At 38.6% G+C, this 17,638-nt stretch overlaps 1 protein-coding gene across 1 annotated transcript; it reads right to left on the reverse strand.

Moving 5' to 3' along the window:
* Positions 1-233: 233 nt before the first annotated feature.
* igsf5a (immunoglobulin superfamily, member 5a) lies at positions 234-11,985 on the reverse strand. Its single transcript, XM_063487335.1, has 8 exons — positions 11,668-11,985; positions 9,834-10,142; positions 6,036-6,320; positions 3,164-3,283; positions 2,995-3,019; positions 2,794-2,888; positions 2,482-2,522; positions 234-634 (listed from the first exon to the last, which is right to left on the reverse strand). Exons 2-8 carry the CDS (start codon positions 10,114-10,116, stop codon positions 539-541), a joined length of 945 nt encoding a protein of 314 aa, XP_063343405.1. The 5' UTR covers positions 10,117-10,142; positions 11,668-11,985; the 3' UTR covers positions 234-538.
* Positions 11,986-17,638: the final 5,653 nt, after the last annotated feature.

Consider the following 17,638-nt stretch of genomic DNA (forward strand, 5'->3'; position numbering starts at 1 on the left):
GGAACTGAACTGCCAAACTTCCACTTAGTAGATGACTTGCTCTATCTCGTGAGCTACAGCCAACGCGAACTACCTGTGCACAGCAGCTGGCTAATAACTTATACATGTGAAACTGCCATGTCATTCTCAAAGTAACTATTTAAAACAGGTTTTAATAATGTTTTTAAAAATAGACAACTCTTCAGAGAACAATTGCTTTACAAGTAAGGAGATGCAATTTAGGGGATTTAGAAGTTTAATCACTTTCATCACTTTTGAATATTTAAATTCACATAATGTTACAATAAAAATGTACACAATTCATATATATATATCACAGGGTTATATGATTTCTTCTCTACAATAAATTATGGAAGATTTAAAATCTGCATGGCCACCTGAGGCTACAGCCTTCACACTACATCAGTCTTTGGTTTGAGCAGATCCAGTCATTCACATCACCTTTTATCCAGACAAAGCCGAGCACCGTTTAGATGCTGTGCAGGTTTGTTCCCAGGCTCGCAAGCATTCAGAGACGTGTCATGTCCTCTGTTTGTCCTTACACAATCGTAACATGTCTGTGTTTCATGAAACCTGGATCCTCAAAATTGTAGAAGGCACCACCTGCTTGTGCACTGTTTGCCACAGTAGATACCTAAAAATCAAAAACAGCAAAATTTAACATTATAAATAATAATAAATCAAAAAAAATTTCTTTTAACATTTTCATCAACCTATATTCCTAAGTGTTATTTTAAAATCTATACAACACATTAACCATATTCCTCCTCTGAACATGTAATCAGCTTGGAAATACTGCAATGTAACTGTGGTCTTGAATAACATCTTTGTTTATGGGGTGCGTCATTCAAAACTTAAATTAGTTGCATGGTAAAACAGTGAATCATCCATTTGTGCCATGCCTGCTAAAGTACTTGGAAAAATTAACATGTTCATAATTATGGAGAATATATTTTCACGTGGTTGAATGCAGAAATGAAGCCACATGAATACATTATCATGTTTGCTCATATACCAGAGCAAAATGATCTGAATTAATCGAAACAGTCTCAGCATTTCCAAAGGCATACAGCATGACTAAGCAAAATTTGGACTGTAATGTATGCCACCTGTGTCAAGTGTTCTGTCCAATGTTACTCACTGTGGTTTATGTACAGAATATGGTTCCAAAGATCAGATGGATTCAATACTAGAAAAACTCGTAGTCTATTTGTGTAATCCATGAGATGACATTACAGCATGAAACAAAGATTTAACTGTGAAAAAACACGATGCTTCTCTACAGGGTGGCTTTGCCACAGGAAGTAGAGCAGGTCAGCTGATGGTTAGATTCCTGGCTGCTTCAGTCTGAATAGCAAAATGCCAAAGTGTCCTCGAGCAAGATACTGAACCCCAAGCGTTCACTGGAGTATGATGACATTATGAAGACAGACTTGAACCACTTAAGCATACAAACTGCTGCTGCTTGACTGGAAAAGCTCTATTTAAGGGAGGCATTATACAGCTTATCGCATGATATCTTTTGAAAGTCTAGAGGGAACATCTAAAAAAGTAGGTCAAATGTTTAGTTGGACTCAAGGATAAAATGGTTCGGTCGAAGCACAACCATAACTCGAGAATTCACGATGACAAACTTAAAAGGCAATCAGGTTTATTCAAACAAGCATCTAAAATCATGACGTGATGAGAGTTCATATTTTAGACTGAAGATCCAGACAGAAAATAGACTTCACTATGTAGTGCTAACACTGAACTGTGAAGCAATGATTGTTGTTTAGCTAGTATTGTGGCTCTACCTAAGGTAACTGTAGTAACTCTGAGTCAGTTAACAAAGAGATCAACATTTTTTGTTTTTCATTAAAATGTCCTGAAGCATTTACAGATAAACTGCTGTTCTCTACAATATCAGTGAAATATCTCAACATCTACTGAATGGATTAGCATAGCAGTGACACATGACCTTGAGTCATCATGTGATCAAAATGAACATTTTCAAGGTAATTCAAGTATTTTTTCCCCCAAAAACCTGCAAATTAGCCCATGTCCTACTTTATATTTACCCTTAAACAAATAGTAGTTTGCTAATATGCTAAACTAAGATGGTGATACTGGTCTTCTGAAAAGCACTGTATGCTGACTTTAGCATTTAGCTCAAACACTGCTCTGTCTAATTACAGCTTTACTGGGCTGCTAGCATGGAAGACATAGACAAGAACTGTAACACATCTTTGCTCTTTGCTTCCACCAAAGTCACCAGTACAGTGTAGCTGTACGAAAAGGAGTTGTAAGGAAGTCACAAACCCAACAAAATTGCTCTTTCTATTGTCCAATAACAGTCCTGTGATTGATTGGTGAGCTGTCTGCCTGACATTGGGATAGCCTATTAACCCATCCCAATGTCAGCTTGGACAGGCTGATAAGCTAGCATGTGTACTGCTGCATAAAACCCAGACCAGGATCTAAATTACTGGAGCTATTTACCTGGAATAAGCCATTGTCAGTAATTTCACTAGTAGGAACACCTGCGAAGAGAGAAGCAAAACAGGAAAACAAGGATGGATCACCAACTATGCAAAAAAATGTAAACTATCCTTTTGCCTCAGAGGTCTACATACTTTGAACAGCAGATTCAAAGTGTATCAGATGGTTTTGGATAATTGGATTACCTCTAAGATTGTTCAGAGATTTCCACCAAAGAGCAAAGTATAAGAACAAGTACCCTTTTATCTGTTAGATACTGGTACAGTACACGAGTAACTTCTTAAAAGTCTGTGTGTTTGTGTTCAGTCTTACTTGTCTGACCCTCCGGCACATATGCTGTGTTCACTTGTCCCTCTTTGTTTCTGGGTCCATGCACACCACTTAACTGGCTCTGTGTCCTCACTCTCCTACAGCACACAAATATGAACATCAGTCAGTTTTACTGTATGTAGAAAAAGGTTCATTAGTTAATAAATAAATTAAATGGCAGAATAATTTTAAATTGGCTTTTACCTCATTTCGTCCTGATAGTTTGTTTCTAAAAACAGATTCACAAATAAGATACTTGTAGTTAACAAACGAAACAGTGACTTCTGTATTTGTGCTCATCATCTGTTAGTACAACATTTGTGATTGTGGGGACACAGAATCTACGTAGTTAATGACATAATGAGACCCTTACGTTTTTCTTTCCTGCGTTTGTAGCAGAACCAAATTCCAATGATGAGTAAAACCAGCAGAGCAAGACTTCCAAAGGACACAACCACAGCTATCAACACAGTCCAATCAGGCGGCTTGGGAGCTTTTGCAGAAGAAAGATCAGAAGTAAGAGAAAGCGATTCAAAGATTTAAAGCTTTTGTTATCACACTAAACTGTTCAAGAAAAGCACCTAAAAGGAAGGGAAAGGAAAAAATTTCTGCTTATTTAAAACTCAGTGTCCAAACTAATCCCTATGTATCTCATACTATACCTAGGTTCAGTTCAATTCAGTTCAGTTCAGTTCAATTCAATTCAGTTGTATTTATACAGCACCAAATCACAACAACAGTCGCCTCAAGGCGCTTTGTATGTAAGGTAGACCCTACAATAATACATACAGAGAAAAACCCAACAATCATATGACCCCCTATGAGCAAGCACACACACACACACACACACACACTTATTTTATGCTTTACACATTACACTGCTTCATCTGATTGGTTATCGCTCACAAAACAAAAATATTTGAACAGAGTCCCACTGGACATCCTGGCCACAGCACGACTGTGGTTCTCTTGACAAATGAGAACTGATGACAACCTTTGTGGTCTTTTCCTCTTCTCTGGGAGAGGCAAAAGTGTGGCGTGTTAAATTACATATTTAATTCTGCAGAACAGAATGTGAATGTCTAAAGCTTGCGTTAACTGGATACTTTTTTTGAGGCATCTAACAAAAAACCTAAAAGGTGTGGGAACAAGATGACTATAATACCAACTCAAGATTTAGTCATGTGGCACTGCATAATGACAGTGGACATGACTATATTAGGTATATCTCTTCTTACTGACATCATACAGAGACAAGATTCAAAAAACCTAAAATTGGGCATTCAGAACAGTCCGTAGCTGTTATTCTACTCCATTTATTTGAAGCAGGACTCTTTACTTCCTGGTAGAAATGTCACTTCTCCCTCTTTGTATATTACAGCATAGAATCCATGTGATATCTGTGTCCATCTTGGCTGGCTCCAAACATTCAGGGCTATTGGTGTTAGGGTAATTACTCTACTTTATAAGTTGAATATTTTTTTTGTTTGGTTTTTGTCTGTTTATTTTATTTTATTTTTTATCAGATCTGATAAATCAGATCTTTATGTCTATCTGTGGATTTTCACTTATTCATAAGATCTGAGCATACAGTAGAAAGAATCTGTCATACTGGCTAAGGCAAATAGTAATATATCATCATTCACGCTGTCGTGCTTTGTCAGGGTTATTCATTAAAGGAATACCCTGCCGATTACTTCTAACACTTAAATCATTGTTAGGACCTTCATGTCTGAAGAATCAAGTTTATGCACTTTTAGGGAATCTATCAGGCATAAATAAGCAAAGTGGGAAAAAAATTCTCTCGCATTAATTGGAGAGAGTATATGTCTTATAATCCCATGTGAGATTTGCCTCCACACGGAAAAAAACGTGAAAATATAATTATTTCCTTATATGATTATAATATATCAGTGTAGGGTGTAATATGTTACAAAGTAATACATGACTGTAATCACTTTATATTTTTCAGTAACATAGTAATGTGACATGTTACTGGGCTAACATTACATTCATTAGTTATCTGCATGCTGGGTGGATAGAAAGGAAAAAGAATCCAACAATAATACATTTTTCTTCCTGCGCACTCATGCAGCAGTCAGTGGATTTCAGGAGAAGGAAAATGGTTAGAGCTTTGACGCAAGCTTTTTTGCTTGCTTAACAGGACACGAGCATCGTGGCAAACCAAACTGCATCCGGGACAGAAACAAATGTATTATCCTGCTAACAGAACTTTGGCGCTTTGAACTTTTGTCTCATCTGCACATAAAGCTCGCTAACACTAAGCTAGCTGCCTGTTCATATTTCTAAAGCAGAATGACTGTGGCGATCACTTTGAAATCTCTTAGGCTGGTTTTCATCTTTGTTTTATTGTTTTGTGTTTATACGTAAGAACTGAAAGAAAGATTGTTTTCATTAGGGTACACATGTGTATTGGTGTGCGGACAACAAGACAGTACAATTCAAGTAATTTTATTAAGTAATGAGAAAGTAATGTAACAAGTAGTGTAACAAATTACTTTCTCCAGTGAGTAATAAAATAACATACTGCATTACTTTTGAAGAAAACAGTGAGTAACATTTAATACATTACTTTTTGTGAGTACCGTAATACATGGACAGTTTCCAGCTATACCACTGCCTCACATTGCATCCATGACTGTCCAGGTTTGACCTATGATAAAATTCTATTACATCATAAGATTACCAGGTTAGACCTTTATTTTAGATTTGGTTTTAATTAGAAAAGTTTCAGTTGTGCAATTATGTTGTAAAGTGTGTTTTGAAAAGTGACAGTTTATTGCTCTCTTGCTCCTAATCTACTGAACCAAAATCGTCTGAAGTTCACCGTGAGGGCACGTACATCTAACTCTTTTCTAAAAGTGTTATTTAAAACCGCTTTTAGATGTAAAAAGGGCAACATTTTGTTTCAGGTTTAGCAAAAAATAGTGCAGCATACCAAAGGTTTAATGAAAAATACTAATATCTTTGTTTTACACAGGGATCGCTTTGCATATAAAATGACAGTTTTCTGCTTATCTACACTCTTTGGTCAGATTGGCAGGATTGCAAAGGTAGTTGGAATTAAAGTGTAAAGTAGTGGCAGTAACACAGATAGAGGAAATGACTCAAAAACAGATCCTCTTGTTTCTGAAGGTAGCTTAGGTGGGCAGAAGTCATGGCTTGTAACTTCTTTGTTAAACATTTTCAACTTTATACACAAAAAGTAAGTAAGAGTTTCTTACCAACTGCTAAGAAGAGAGACGTTGATTGCGGGGATGTCAGTGCTGGGATGCTCACCAAACATTTGACTGTGGTGTCTCTGACTGCCTGGAAGGTTAGTACACTGGTGGAGTTAAAGAAATCCCCATTATCGGTGAAGTTGTCCAGGGTGCTGTTCATAGCGTTACCATTTAGAGTCCATGTGACTGTAGGTTTGGGGTACCAACCAGCTGTGACACACTGGAACTCTACCTGCTGGTCATACATCACCTTCACGCTCGGTCCTGTGATGCTGATCGTACCGTTCTCTGAGAAAGACAGAGGAGAGTTTAGGTCCAGAAGAAAACGCATTTCTGACCTTATAATCAAAGAGTGGCGACAATGTGCTGTCCACAATAAATTCTTAGCTTCATGATCGGACCTGAACAATAAACTGAAAAATATAGACGAAAGTTGTTCCCTATATTTAACATTGACCTTAAAACACACGAAAAGACCAAAAATCAGCAGTAAAGTCATGTAAGCAGAGATCGACTTCCTCATAACTTCGTCCAGCTGAGATTTAGAGATTCATGATTAGTATAGAAGCCAATGTAGTAATGTAGTCAAACAACCAATAAACCACTGTCAAATGTTGATTGAGCTTAATTACATTTTCACTCACTATATCTCTGACAGTGAGCTATGTTATTTCCTCAAATTATCATTAAGCTGAGTGACATGTTTCACTGCAATCAGTTCCAAATACTTCATCCTGCTCTAATAAATATACACCAGAGAAACAAACCCGTGGCTATAAACAATTCCTGACAAATACACCTTGTACGCATGTGCGGGTAATATTTTATAATAACTTCTTATATCTTAATAAGAAATTATTGTTTTCTAACAGCAGGCTTCATTTAACCTGCACCATAGTGAGAGTGGAGATGTCTGGTCACTATCATATAAAAGACCCTCTCCTGGCACTCCTTTGTGTTATGTCAGGGCTTTGATTCTCTGTGTGCTTTATTAAATGCTGAAATGTAGTATTTGCCTGTTGACTTCTTTATTTTTTAAATATGTTACATAAAGGGACTGGGTGGAGGAAACTATTGCAATGTTACCGATCAGCAGTAGTCCATGTTGATCCATGCACAACTCTAGTTCTCCCCTAAATGAGCCTTTGCTCCCTGTAAAACGTGTTCGGACCATTTGCACTTTTGCAATTTTACCACGAACCTGAAATATTAGCTTCTCAACCATGGTTGAGTGTGGAGTAATTGCCTATGAGAGCATGAGGGTGGGAATGGATGTTTGTATTTGAGTGTGCCTGTATGTCTGTGTCTATATGTCAGGTTGGGTATCAGACGCCACCTCTCTGGGGACATCTCAGGCCCTCCAAGGTTTGGAGGCCTATCTCCCCCCACCACTTCCCCTGCCGGTGGCAGACGCCCTCAGACATCGATGCGTTGGTGGTTCTTTGTGTCCGGGGGTGGGCGTCCGGGTACACACCGGCTCACTCCTTGGTGGCTGCTTATCCGGGCCTGGAACCTGGGGCTCGCTCGGGCCACTTCGGGGGTGGGGTGCCCTCGGCCTCTCGGCCTGGGGCTCGGTCACTCAGGCACAGCTGGCTGCCGGCGGAGCTCACGGGCACGTCACTGCAACCCCCCCTGGCTTCTGCTCCGCGGCTGCTGAGTGATCCCTCATCTGGGACTCTCCTCAGCTCTTTCTGGGACAGTGGCGCGGCTGCCCCTCTGTTGGTCTTCCTTGGTCTCTTGTGTTCTGGGGGCCTCTGGATGTCTGGAGTTTTGATCTCCTCCATACCTGCTTCATGCCCTGGAGGATGGGACTGTGGCCCCCCACACCCTCTAGCAGATCATTACATTAAGGAACCTTTTAAATACAAGCGCGCTCATGCTCACAGGTGTACACACAGGTGATCACACACACAAACTACACCCTTTTTGGCTCCTACCTCAAAGCACACTGTGCGCTGTCGATCTTACGTGCTGCACAATAATGTTTAATATTAAGTATTTAGTGTTATATTCCCATATATCATTGTGATGTTGTTTATTCTATTACTCTCGTTTTCTTCTGCTTGTTTTCTTTTTTCTTTCTCAACAGGTGATCCAGGTGATCGATATATGTATTTTTTGTCTGCTTATTTTGTTGCTTTTTGTTTTTTGCCCTTTATCCCCGTCCCTCTTCTCCGCTGTTTTTTTTTTGTGTTGTTTTGTTTTGTTTTTTCCCCCCTCTTTCTTTCTCCCTTTTCTTTTCCCCTGTCCCGTATCTAGCAAGTAAAAAAAAAATAAATAAAATAAAATAAAATAAAATAAACAATAAAAGGTAAATCAAATGGACCATTACGGCAAGGCTGGGATGGTCCATTTGGTAAAGTAAATCCGTTGGGCATCTTTCTTCGCCTTTAGACAATAATTCTGATGGCAAAAGAACCAAACGGGACAGGTTTAAAAAAAAAAAAGAAAAAAAAAAAAAGAAAAAAAAAGAAATATTAGCTTCTGTGTCAAAGTGACCCAGCTCTCATCTACGATCTTTGACTACACCCCAAGTAATAGTTTTTAGAATCAGCTCAGAAGCACGACCGGGGGTAGGGTCATCGTTTTCTTCAGCATAAGGGACTGTTTTTAATATGGACACTGGAAATTACCAGGTAACACATGGCCAGATCACCATGTGGGATGTGGGAGAAATAGGCAGGTGTAAAGCTCAGAGCATCTTTGACAAGGGCCAGATCATTACAGGGGTGCTCCCATTCAGGAACTTGTATTGTTTCACTGTGAAACTCTCTTTAACCAGAATGTTCACTGTGAGTGTCCCTTGTTAATGTCCCCTTGCAGAAAAGCAATAAGATTCTAATCAACTTCATGAGACAGCTCTCCATCAGTGCTTCACAATCAATGTCCATTAATAGGCAGACCAGGGCTCAGATTAACAACAGATGAAAGTCACACTTAGCTCTTTGTGTGTAGAGAAGGAGGCATATTTTACTTCATACTGCTGTCTGTGTAAAAGCTTGGCTTGAGGCTGATTATCTGGAAAACTGCTAGATTCAGGACCCAGGGCAACATCTGAGCTGAACAGATGTCAGGGCTGAGTTCACATACAACTGAACTGCTGCCACTTTTACAACCTTTCTAAATCTTTCTAAGCCTACAACAAATTTATTGTACAGGGTTTTGTTTTTTGTTTTGGGGGAATACCTAAGGAATTATTTCAGTCACTGTTACCACGGTTTCATTAGGTTTACACTTTGTTAAACTGGAAAATATAAAAGACTCACTCGTTTTTAATAAATCCTGAAGTTCCACAACAATAACCCAGATAATTTATTCATAATTGTCAGCCAGGGTCTAAATAAACTGTTTAACTGGTTCATTTATGAAATCACTGCAACTCTGTGCATGCGTGATGCTAATTTTATCCAATTAGATTTATCAAATTAAAATAAAATAAAACAGGCTGTCCTGTTACCATCTAACATTCTGTCAGTGTCACAGAAATGGTCATTTCAACTTTCATTTTAGCTTTAAAGCTTTTTGTTTCTCTTTCTCATCAGATCTACTTTATGGTTAGATACTGCTGTGAGAGGCCGTTGAGAAGCCTGAAAATCAGTGCTCACTGCTGTCCTCCAGAGTACACTCCAGTCATTACAACAATGGTGTGAAAATACATACAGTGCGAGGGTAAAGACCTTGAAGGTAACATCCTCCTCTAGGTTTGACTGACTGCACATTGAGGTTAGAGGTCAACCGATACATGAATTAGCCTTATAATCACCAGATTTCAAAATGTCTGATACATGTTTACAAACCCACCTTGTACATAAAGCTGTGCTGTTTTTTCTCCATATGACCCTTGAACAGCACAGGTGACGGGCCCGGTCAGTGAGCGGCTGATGTTATGGATGGTAAACTCCACACAACTGCTGTTATCACTGGAGCAGAATCTAGCAGAATACTGCTCTATTGGGACTATTGTAGTGTTTCTATTGACCGTGAAGACCAGAAGCTTTCCAACTGTCCAGGCCATGACTTTCCACGATCCGGTCACTCTGGCGATGAACTGGGCATCGGAGCCTTTAAGCACTGCTGCAGTCATCGGCTCCAGCTGAAACTCGTCTGACACTGGTAGGTTTAAAAGAGAATAGATGTGAGGATTTGAAACCTTGTCATTTACACATAGTGTGGAACATAAAAGTGTTTCTGCACATTTTGCTTGTCTAAATGAGCTCCTATCACTGAAGATCATATAAAACATATTTCTTTACTGTGATAATACCTTAATTCTGTGATTTAGAAAATACTTTTGGCCTTACTGTATGAAAAATTATATTTAATATCATGATCTCAAAGTCTATATGACATTCGCTTAAAAGGGCCACATTCATTCTTGGGAACGGTTTGAATTTGCTTTAAATACACATTCTTCTTCATGTAATATAATAATAAAATATTGGAGATATTCTTTTGAGATTCTGCTGTGTGTTGACATGATTGCATTACAACATCTCCAAAGATTGCAACCAGTTATATCCAATTATATCAAATCCTAAAAATGTTCCACTGAATTCTGATTCAGTGAATTTTAACTTATTCTAATGTTTGATGTGAAAACTGCCTGAAGCTCCTGCATATGCAGGGTTTTAAACACTACGCTGGCACATAATTAGCTGTTTGGATAAATGCATAAATATACTCAGTAACTCTGGTATTAACTGAAGTTTTAACTACAGTAGACTATTATGAAAGGTGTATAAAGGTGTGGTGTTGGCAAATCACAACATTTTGAACACAAATGTTAAAAAAAAAAACAAGTGAAATATGGAAGTGCATCTGACATCAACCAGTGAAGAAACTCTGGTTGAACTTTTCCTTCTCACAGGACAATGGCAATGCATGCTGCAGGCTATACAGGTACATACTGCTTTTTTTTTTCAATATGGTGCTTGAGAGCTGTTTGCTCAAGGTAAGTGAATATCACAAAGGCCATTGGTTTTGTTGTGTTGGCTTTTGACAAGGCTGAAAGTTAAACACAGCACAAAACAGGACTGATCCTTCAATTGATAAGCATCAAAGCTGACATTGTAAAATATTTTCTCGCTGTTGTTCAATCCTAGAAGGAAGATTTTCCTTGTTAGTCACATGATTAAACAAATGTCTGAGCACGGCTGTTGACATGTTACTGAAATTATAGATTTGATATGTGTTTTTCTCCCAAGACTGCATCATAGGTAAACAGTGTTGGGAAGGTTACTTTTAAAATGTATTCCATTACAGAATACCGAATACATGCCCCAAAATGTATTCTGTAACGTATTCCGTTACGTTACTCAATGAGAGTAACGTATTCTGAATACTTTGGATTACTTAATATATTATCATGCTGTTTACAACTACGTGAATGTACTATTGCTGTGATTTATTACTGTTACTGAAGGTCCGCGGCTCCGAACCGTAGTAAAGGGACATCTGGCTAATACGTCGGGTTCGTGTCGGGCTCGTAGCTGAAAACTAGCTTTACTTTGTTGTCTGGGTCAACTTTGCGAGCGAGAGACAGAGAGAGGCGTTGAAAGGCTGCTCCAACGGAACTTATTTTTTCCGGAGGAAAACACGAACACAGTGTACAGTTGAGTCTTAATAGTTTACTTACAAATGGGCTCGTCAGGCACTCTTCTTGGCTGCAGTGGTTATTATTATATTTACATGCTTCCCTAGCTCCCGTTTTTGCTCCGTGACAGCTCAGACTTTTCCTTTCTCTCCCTCCCTCGCTCACAGACACATAACGTGTATGGTAGTCCATTCTCGCTGCAGCACGGACTACACTGCCCATGAGGCTACATTCTTTAGGGCCATGCCTGTAGCATTCTGCCTTTTAGCTTAGCACAACAACAACAACAAAAAAGCGCTCTCTCACCCAGGAAACACGCAGAGAGAGAGCGTCACCCTGTAACCATGGCAACCGTAACGCTGCCGCCTGGAACTACAGAGCGTAGCGGTCAAACAAACCCAAACAGTCCTGACCCGCGACAATATGAAACAGGAAAGTACCGCCGTGTAATCCATTTATTTCAACAAAGTAACTGTATTCTGAATACCACATTTTTAAACGGTAACTGTAACGGAATACAGTTACTCATATTTTGTATTCTAAATACGTAACGGCGGTACATGTATTCCGTTACTCCCCAACACTGTAGGTAAAGACTGATCCTTTTTAATAGCGAGAGGTTCGAACATACTGTTGAAATATAAGTTTCAGAAAGATTTGCTACATAGTCACCATAGTTACACAGTACCACAGGCTGGAGTCAGACATCAGAGGTCATCTAAAAATGTTAAGTTTGTGTTATCTGACAAAAAATAAAGCACATCCAGGGATATGTTTGTACTTGTCGGTTCACTCGATTCATTCGTGTGAAGAGTGCCAAAGCTGGATCACGTATTTCCCTGCAGATCTCACAGCCCCAGACTGACTCCATGATCTTATGACTACACTGATCAATACAGTTGATTGTTATTGTTCATTTATTGGCTGTCTTAGAAAAAAATCATGAAACCGCAATGTGAGTCTAACAATTTGTAGCTCTGGGGTCCACTATGAGCTTAGCATGTGAAAGGATATAAAATTATATGGGGCTTACTCTCTCTACAGTGTGCTTTTAAGCAAAGTTCCTAATTCAGCGTAGTGTTCATTGTCTTTCTCAGCATGTGAAATGAAACCATATGCCTGGTGCGGTTTTCTATATGAGAAATGTGGACATGCCTCAAAATCTATCAACTCTAACTGTGATATCTGAGGTGGAAGCTCTGATCATGTTGTTTTCCTGTGTATTTTCTCTTGAGATTACACTGTCCGTTAATTATTTTTGTTCTTCACATCAAAGAAAGCTGCTCCATATTTTGAGGTTTTCCCCCTCTTGTTGTTATTGGGCAGGTCTGTTACTGACATGCAGCTTTCAAAAATAAAACTTGGAAGTCATTGACAAAATTAAATGTATGCTCACCTCCCATCGTGCAGGGTAATAAACAGATGAAGAAGAGAGAAGCCCATGATATCCAGCAGACAGTCATGGTAGTGCTTATCTCAAAGATGGGGACAGACGGCTGTAATGAGCAGCAACAAGAACTCAACAACTCAGCTTAAAAATGTTCCTGAATGTTTCTAAAATGGCTGTTGGACATGCTTAAGTACAAAGTTAAACTTAAAGTGAATAACTCAAAACTAAAAATATAACTAAAGGACAGCACTCAGGCATCTTCATCACTGTCTGGGATCATGTTAAACAGTCTTGTTATAAGGTCCACTGCCCTCTCTCCTGGACATACCTCCACAGGTGCCAGCTGCTTTCACACTCTTCATCCCCTTCACAGCTGGCCTCATTTCCTCCTTACTCTGCTTCCTGATACACTAACTGTCCTTCATCCAGCCTCCTCTCGCTTTCATTTTATCATTCATTAGCTCAGTTCCAGCACAATTCTTTGACCTATTAGTACATTTCCACCTCTATCTTTGTTCCCTTTCCTCTATCCAGAGGATACACTGAATGCCTTCTCGCTAGTTTCCCTCAGCAGTAAAGCTTTAATTTCCCCGTAACCCTTCACTACCACCCAGAGCTTGTCTCAACTCCTCCCTGAACTTTGAGCAACAGTCTTCTCTTCTTAACTTCCACCCTTTAATACTGCCTTCACTTGCTTCTTCTTCTTGATGTCCAAAGGTATCATAGATGTAGAACACCATGTGATATTGCCCAGCTACATTCTGGCCTGCCACCACACCTTGCCCCCTCCTATCTCTTTAAGTTTGCACTCACTGCATGTGATGTAGTCGTCCTGTGTACACCTTGTTTCCCTCTCATACATCACCCATCCCTCTTCTCAAAGTGTTCCCCACAGTCATTTCCATTCTTTTTCCAAAATCCACCACCATCTGTCCATATGCATTTATCTCCTTAACACAGTACCTACCTAACACCTCTGTTCCCTTCCACTACATGTCTATTAAGGTTTGTTTAAATCAAACTTCAATAGACAAAAGATTTTTTGTTTTTATCACTTCATCCAGCTTATTGTAGAATTCCTCCCTCTCTAGCTGACAATTCAATCTGACCTGTGGGGCATAAAAACTGACAACATTCAACAATTCCCAATCCACACAATTTTTAATGTTAAACTTATGATCCTAAAAATAGTCCCATGATATAATGAGCAAAAGTTTAAACCAACACAAAGCCAAGTAAAACAGAACTTAAACCTTGTTAAAACACAAGTAAACTGACACAAAAAACTATCTGACAGAGAAAATTTTAAAGCAATGAAAAGTAGAAAACTGAAATTTGAAACATTGAGTTGATTTAAAAGTTTGTTGATCCATTGAAGTTTTGTAACTCTTTATTCTCGACAAAATATTTTTAAAAACCAAAACAGTCACACTAAATAGTTCTAATATAATATAATATAATATAATATAATATAATATAATATAATATAATATAATATAATATAATATAATATCAGTGTGGGGAAGGTTACTTTTAAAATGTATTCCACTACAGATTACAGAATACATGACACTAAATGTAGTTTGTAACATATTCGTTAAGTTACTCAGTGTGAGTAACGTATTCTGAATACTTTGGATTACTTGATATATTGTCATGATTTTTACAATTATGTAATGCACTATTGTTGTGTGATTTATTACTATTACCGAGCTAACATTGTTGGTGGCGTTAGCTGAGGTACTGTTACACTTGATGAATAGCATTACCAACCTGCTAGCTGCAAATAATCATGTGTAACTCTGAAAGCAATACCAACTAGATTTTTAAATCTTAATATAAATGAGTAACAGTAGGGTGGACATTAGGTAAGGCTGCAGGTTTTGCAGTGTTCTCTTATAGAAAACTATTTCTGTATCAGTAATATGTTTTCTTTCTGTCTGCTTTCAGAACTGCACATAACCCAGGCAGCCACAACAACTAAAACCTGGTTAGTCTTTCGATGCTGAGAGCAGCTTGGTTGCTGGCAAACTGAATTTGCATTGCACGGTCAGATTTCGCCCATCCCTTTCTTCTTTATATGTGAAGTGGTGACGGAATTTCCAAGTAAGAAATGGATTCTTGCCCGTGCGCTGCTGGCTGCGTTGTGCTGGCTTCAGGTCCACTGTGTAACTGATGCCGCCAACGTTAAGCGCTTATATTAGAGTCTCTTATTGCGTGTTTTGTTTGGGTTTCATGTATTCCGTTAGTTCCCAACACTGAATATAATATAATATAATATAATATAATATAATATAATATAATATAATATAATATAATATAATATAATATAATAGTTCTATTAGAGCTATATCACTAACGCACTTTTATTTGCTCACAGCAGAGCCAGACTGTTCTGTAATACGTTTTACGCTTGTTGTGAAATAAGTTTTCCACTCTTTGCTGTGTTGATATATAAATGTAAAATCTCAGTTTTGAATCTTTTCATTAATATTTTAAAAAATCCCCAGAAATAGAAACATCTTCAATTAGATCAACTTACTGTGTGATACCTCCAGTCGCGGGTCGTGGCGGGTGCCGTGGATCAACGCTTCATTTCCTGAAACAGCAGGTGAGCAGCGCTGTGGCTGACTCCACCTGCGACTCTCACAGGGAGCAAAGTTCAAACCTGGTCACTGAAACTGGCCTTATCAGCATACCTGTCAGTGAGTAATAATGTCCCAAACATCCACTCGGGGTGGATGTGAAGTAGATAGAGTTGACTGATTCACAGACAGAGTCATAAACAGCCATATTAGTCAGTGTTTATTTAACAAGCATTAAATAAATGTCCTAATGTCACATATATCAATATACTATAATATACTATAATATAATTGTATGTGCTCACTTTATATCTCTGCAAGCAAAAGGTTTATTTAACTCCATCAATTGTTTTGTAATTACTAAAGTTAACCGTCACGGTGGCACAGTGTGGTTTGTGGCTCAGCTCCAGGGAAGGGGTGGAGCAGTGGGTTCAGGCTGTGGTGTCAGAGGAAGCTGACTCACACACCTGACCTCCATCATCTGATCATGTCTCCCCTTTTGAGTATGTTGCTGGGATGACAGCAGAGATCTGTGTGTGGTGTGAAGCTGGAGGAGAGCAGCTGGAAAGCTGCTGTAGAAACAGATTGCAACTATAACGCTGTGTGCCTGAGTCCTTTATTATCACAGTCACACTCCAGTCAGACCTGCTTATCATAAAACAGAGCAAACACAGATCCAAAGTGACCTTTCAGTCTACGAATACAAATCTCAAAGACATAAATAATCTTTAGTAGACAGTGGAAACTCCGTTAGAAGCAACTAATGTCATGTAGCTCAGTGCAACAATCACAAATCTTTTTCTACTGCAAGGTTTTCAGAATTAATAATTAGTCATTATGAATTGGGTTAATTCGAAATGAAATATAGTTTGCTCATATTAACTAATTTTTTTTAAAACTATAATCAAATGATGAAAAGTTTTTCTTGTTGCTAATTAATGCTCAGATTATCCTCTAATAATCTGAGGATAAGATTATAGTTGTGCAAACTGGTGTTACCCTTCTTAGTTTCAGAAAATGCAACTGGCAAAAGGATTAGTTAAGTTAGTAAACATCCCACTCATTTTGAATTTGATACCAGGAATACAATTCAAAAAAGTTATGACCGAATCCCAAATAAGTGTAAAGGTGAGAAGCAGCTCTGCCACTCTGTGAAAGGCTATGTGGGCAAATAGTGGAACAATTTAGGAATCATTTTAATCACCGTTAAACAACAAAGAATTTGAGGACTTCATCTACTCTGGAAAATTCTCTGTACACACTGAATGAACAGCAGTGATCATCTGGTTCCCAGGCAACACTACATTAAACGGATTAAGTTACGCAGTGGATTAGTAGACAGTGAACATAGTTCAGGCCTTCATCAACACATACAAGTTGAAATTCCACCACATAAAGAAACACATATTATTTAAACAAACTCCAGAAATGCTGCCGCCTTCTCTGAGCCCAGACTCTGGGACTTGAACAAAGTTTAAAACTGTCCTGTGGTCTGACCAGTCCAAGTCTGAAATTCTTGAATTCAAAACCAGCATCTGTTATGGTATGGAGGGCTTAATGCACATAATTAATGTATTTGAGAAAGTCCTGCTAATGCTGAACAACATATACAGGTTTTAGAGACTCTTTAACTAATAACTAACCAGGCAGCTCGTTCACTTTCTCCTGACTGTTCTTTCTACAGTTCTTTATCATACAAACAAAAAACAATACAAACAAAATCAGTAGTTTTAAAGGTAACAGACATTTTATGAAAGTTTGACCTTGTTTGACATTGAAGAAGAGGTCAGAGGTCCAACGTAACGTGATATTTAGAAAGCTCATAAATCATTGCCTATATGCTTACATGTGGTCAATACAAATGCTCGAAAAGCTCCTGGCCCAGGCGGTGTGTCTCCTGCCACCCTCAGACACTGTGCAAACGAGCTGGCCCCAGTTTTTTCTGGCATTTTCAACTCCTCACTGCAGGCATGTCATGTGCCTGTCTGCTTCAAGTCCTCCACCATAATCCCTGTCCCCAAGAAACCAAGGATCACTG

The sequence above is a fragment of the Pelmatolapia mariae genome, linkage group LG10_11 (assembly GCF_036321145.2).
Source record: "Pelmatolapia mariae isolate MD_Pm_ZW linkage group LG10_11, Pm_UMD_F_2, whole genome shotgun sequence".
Lineage (NCBI taxonomy): Eukaryota > Metazoa > Chordata > Actinopteri > Cichliformes > Cichlidae > Pelmatolapia > Pelmatolapia mariae.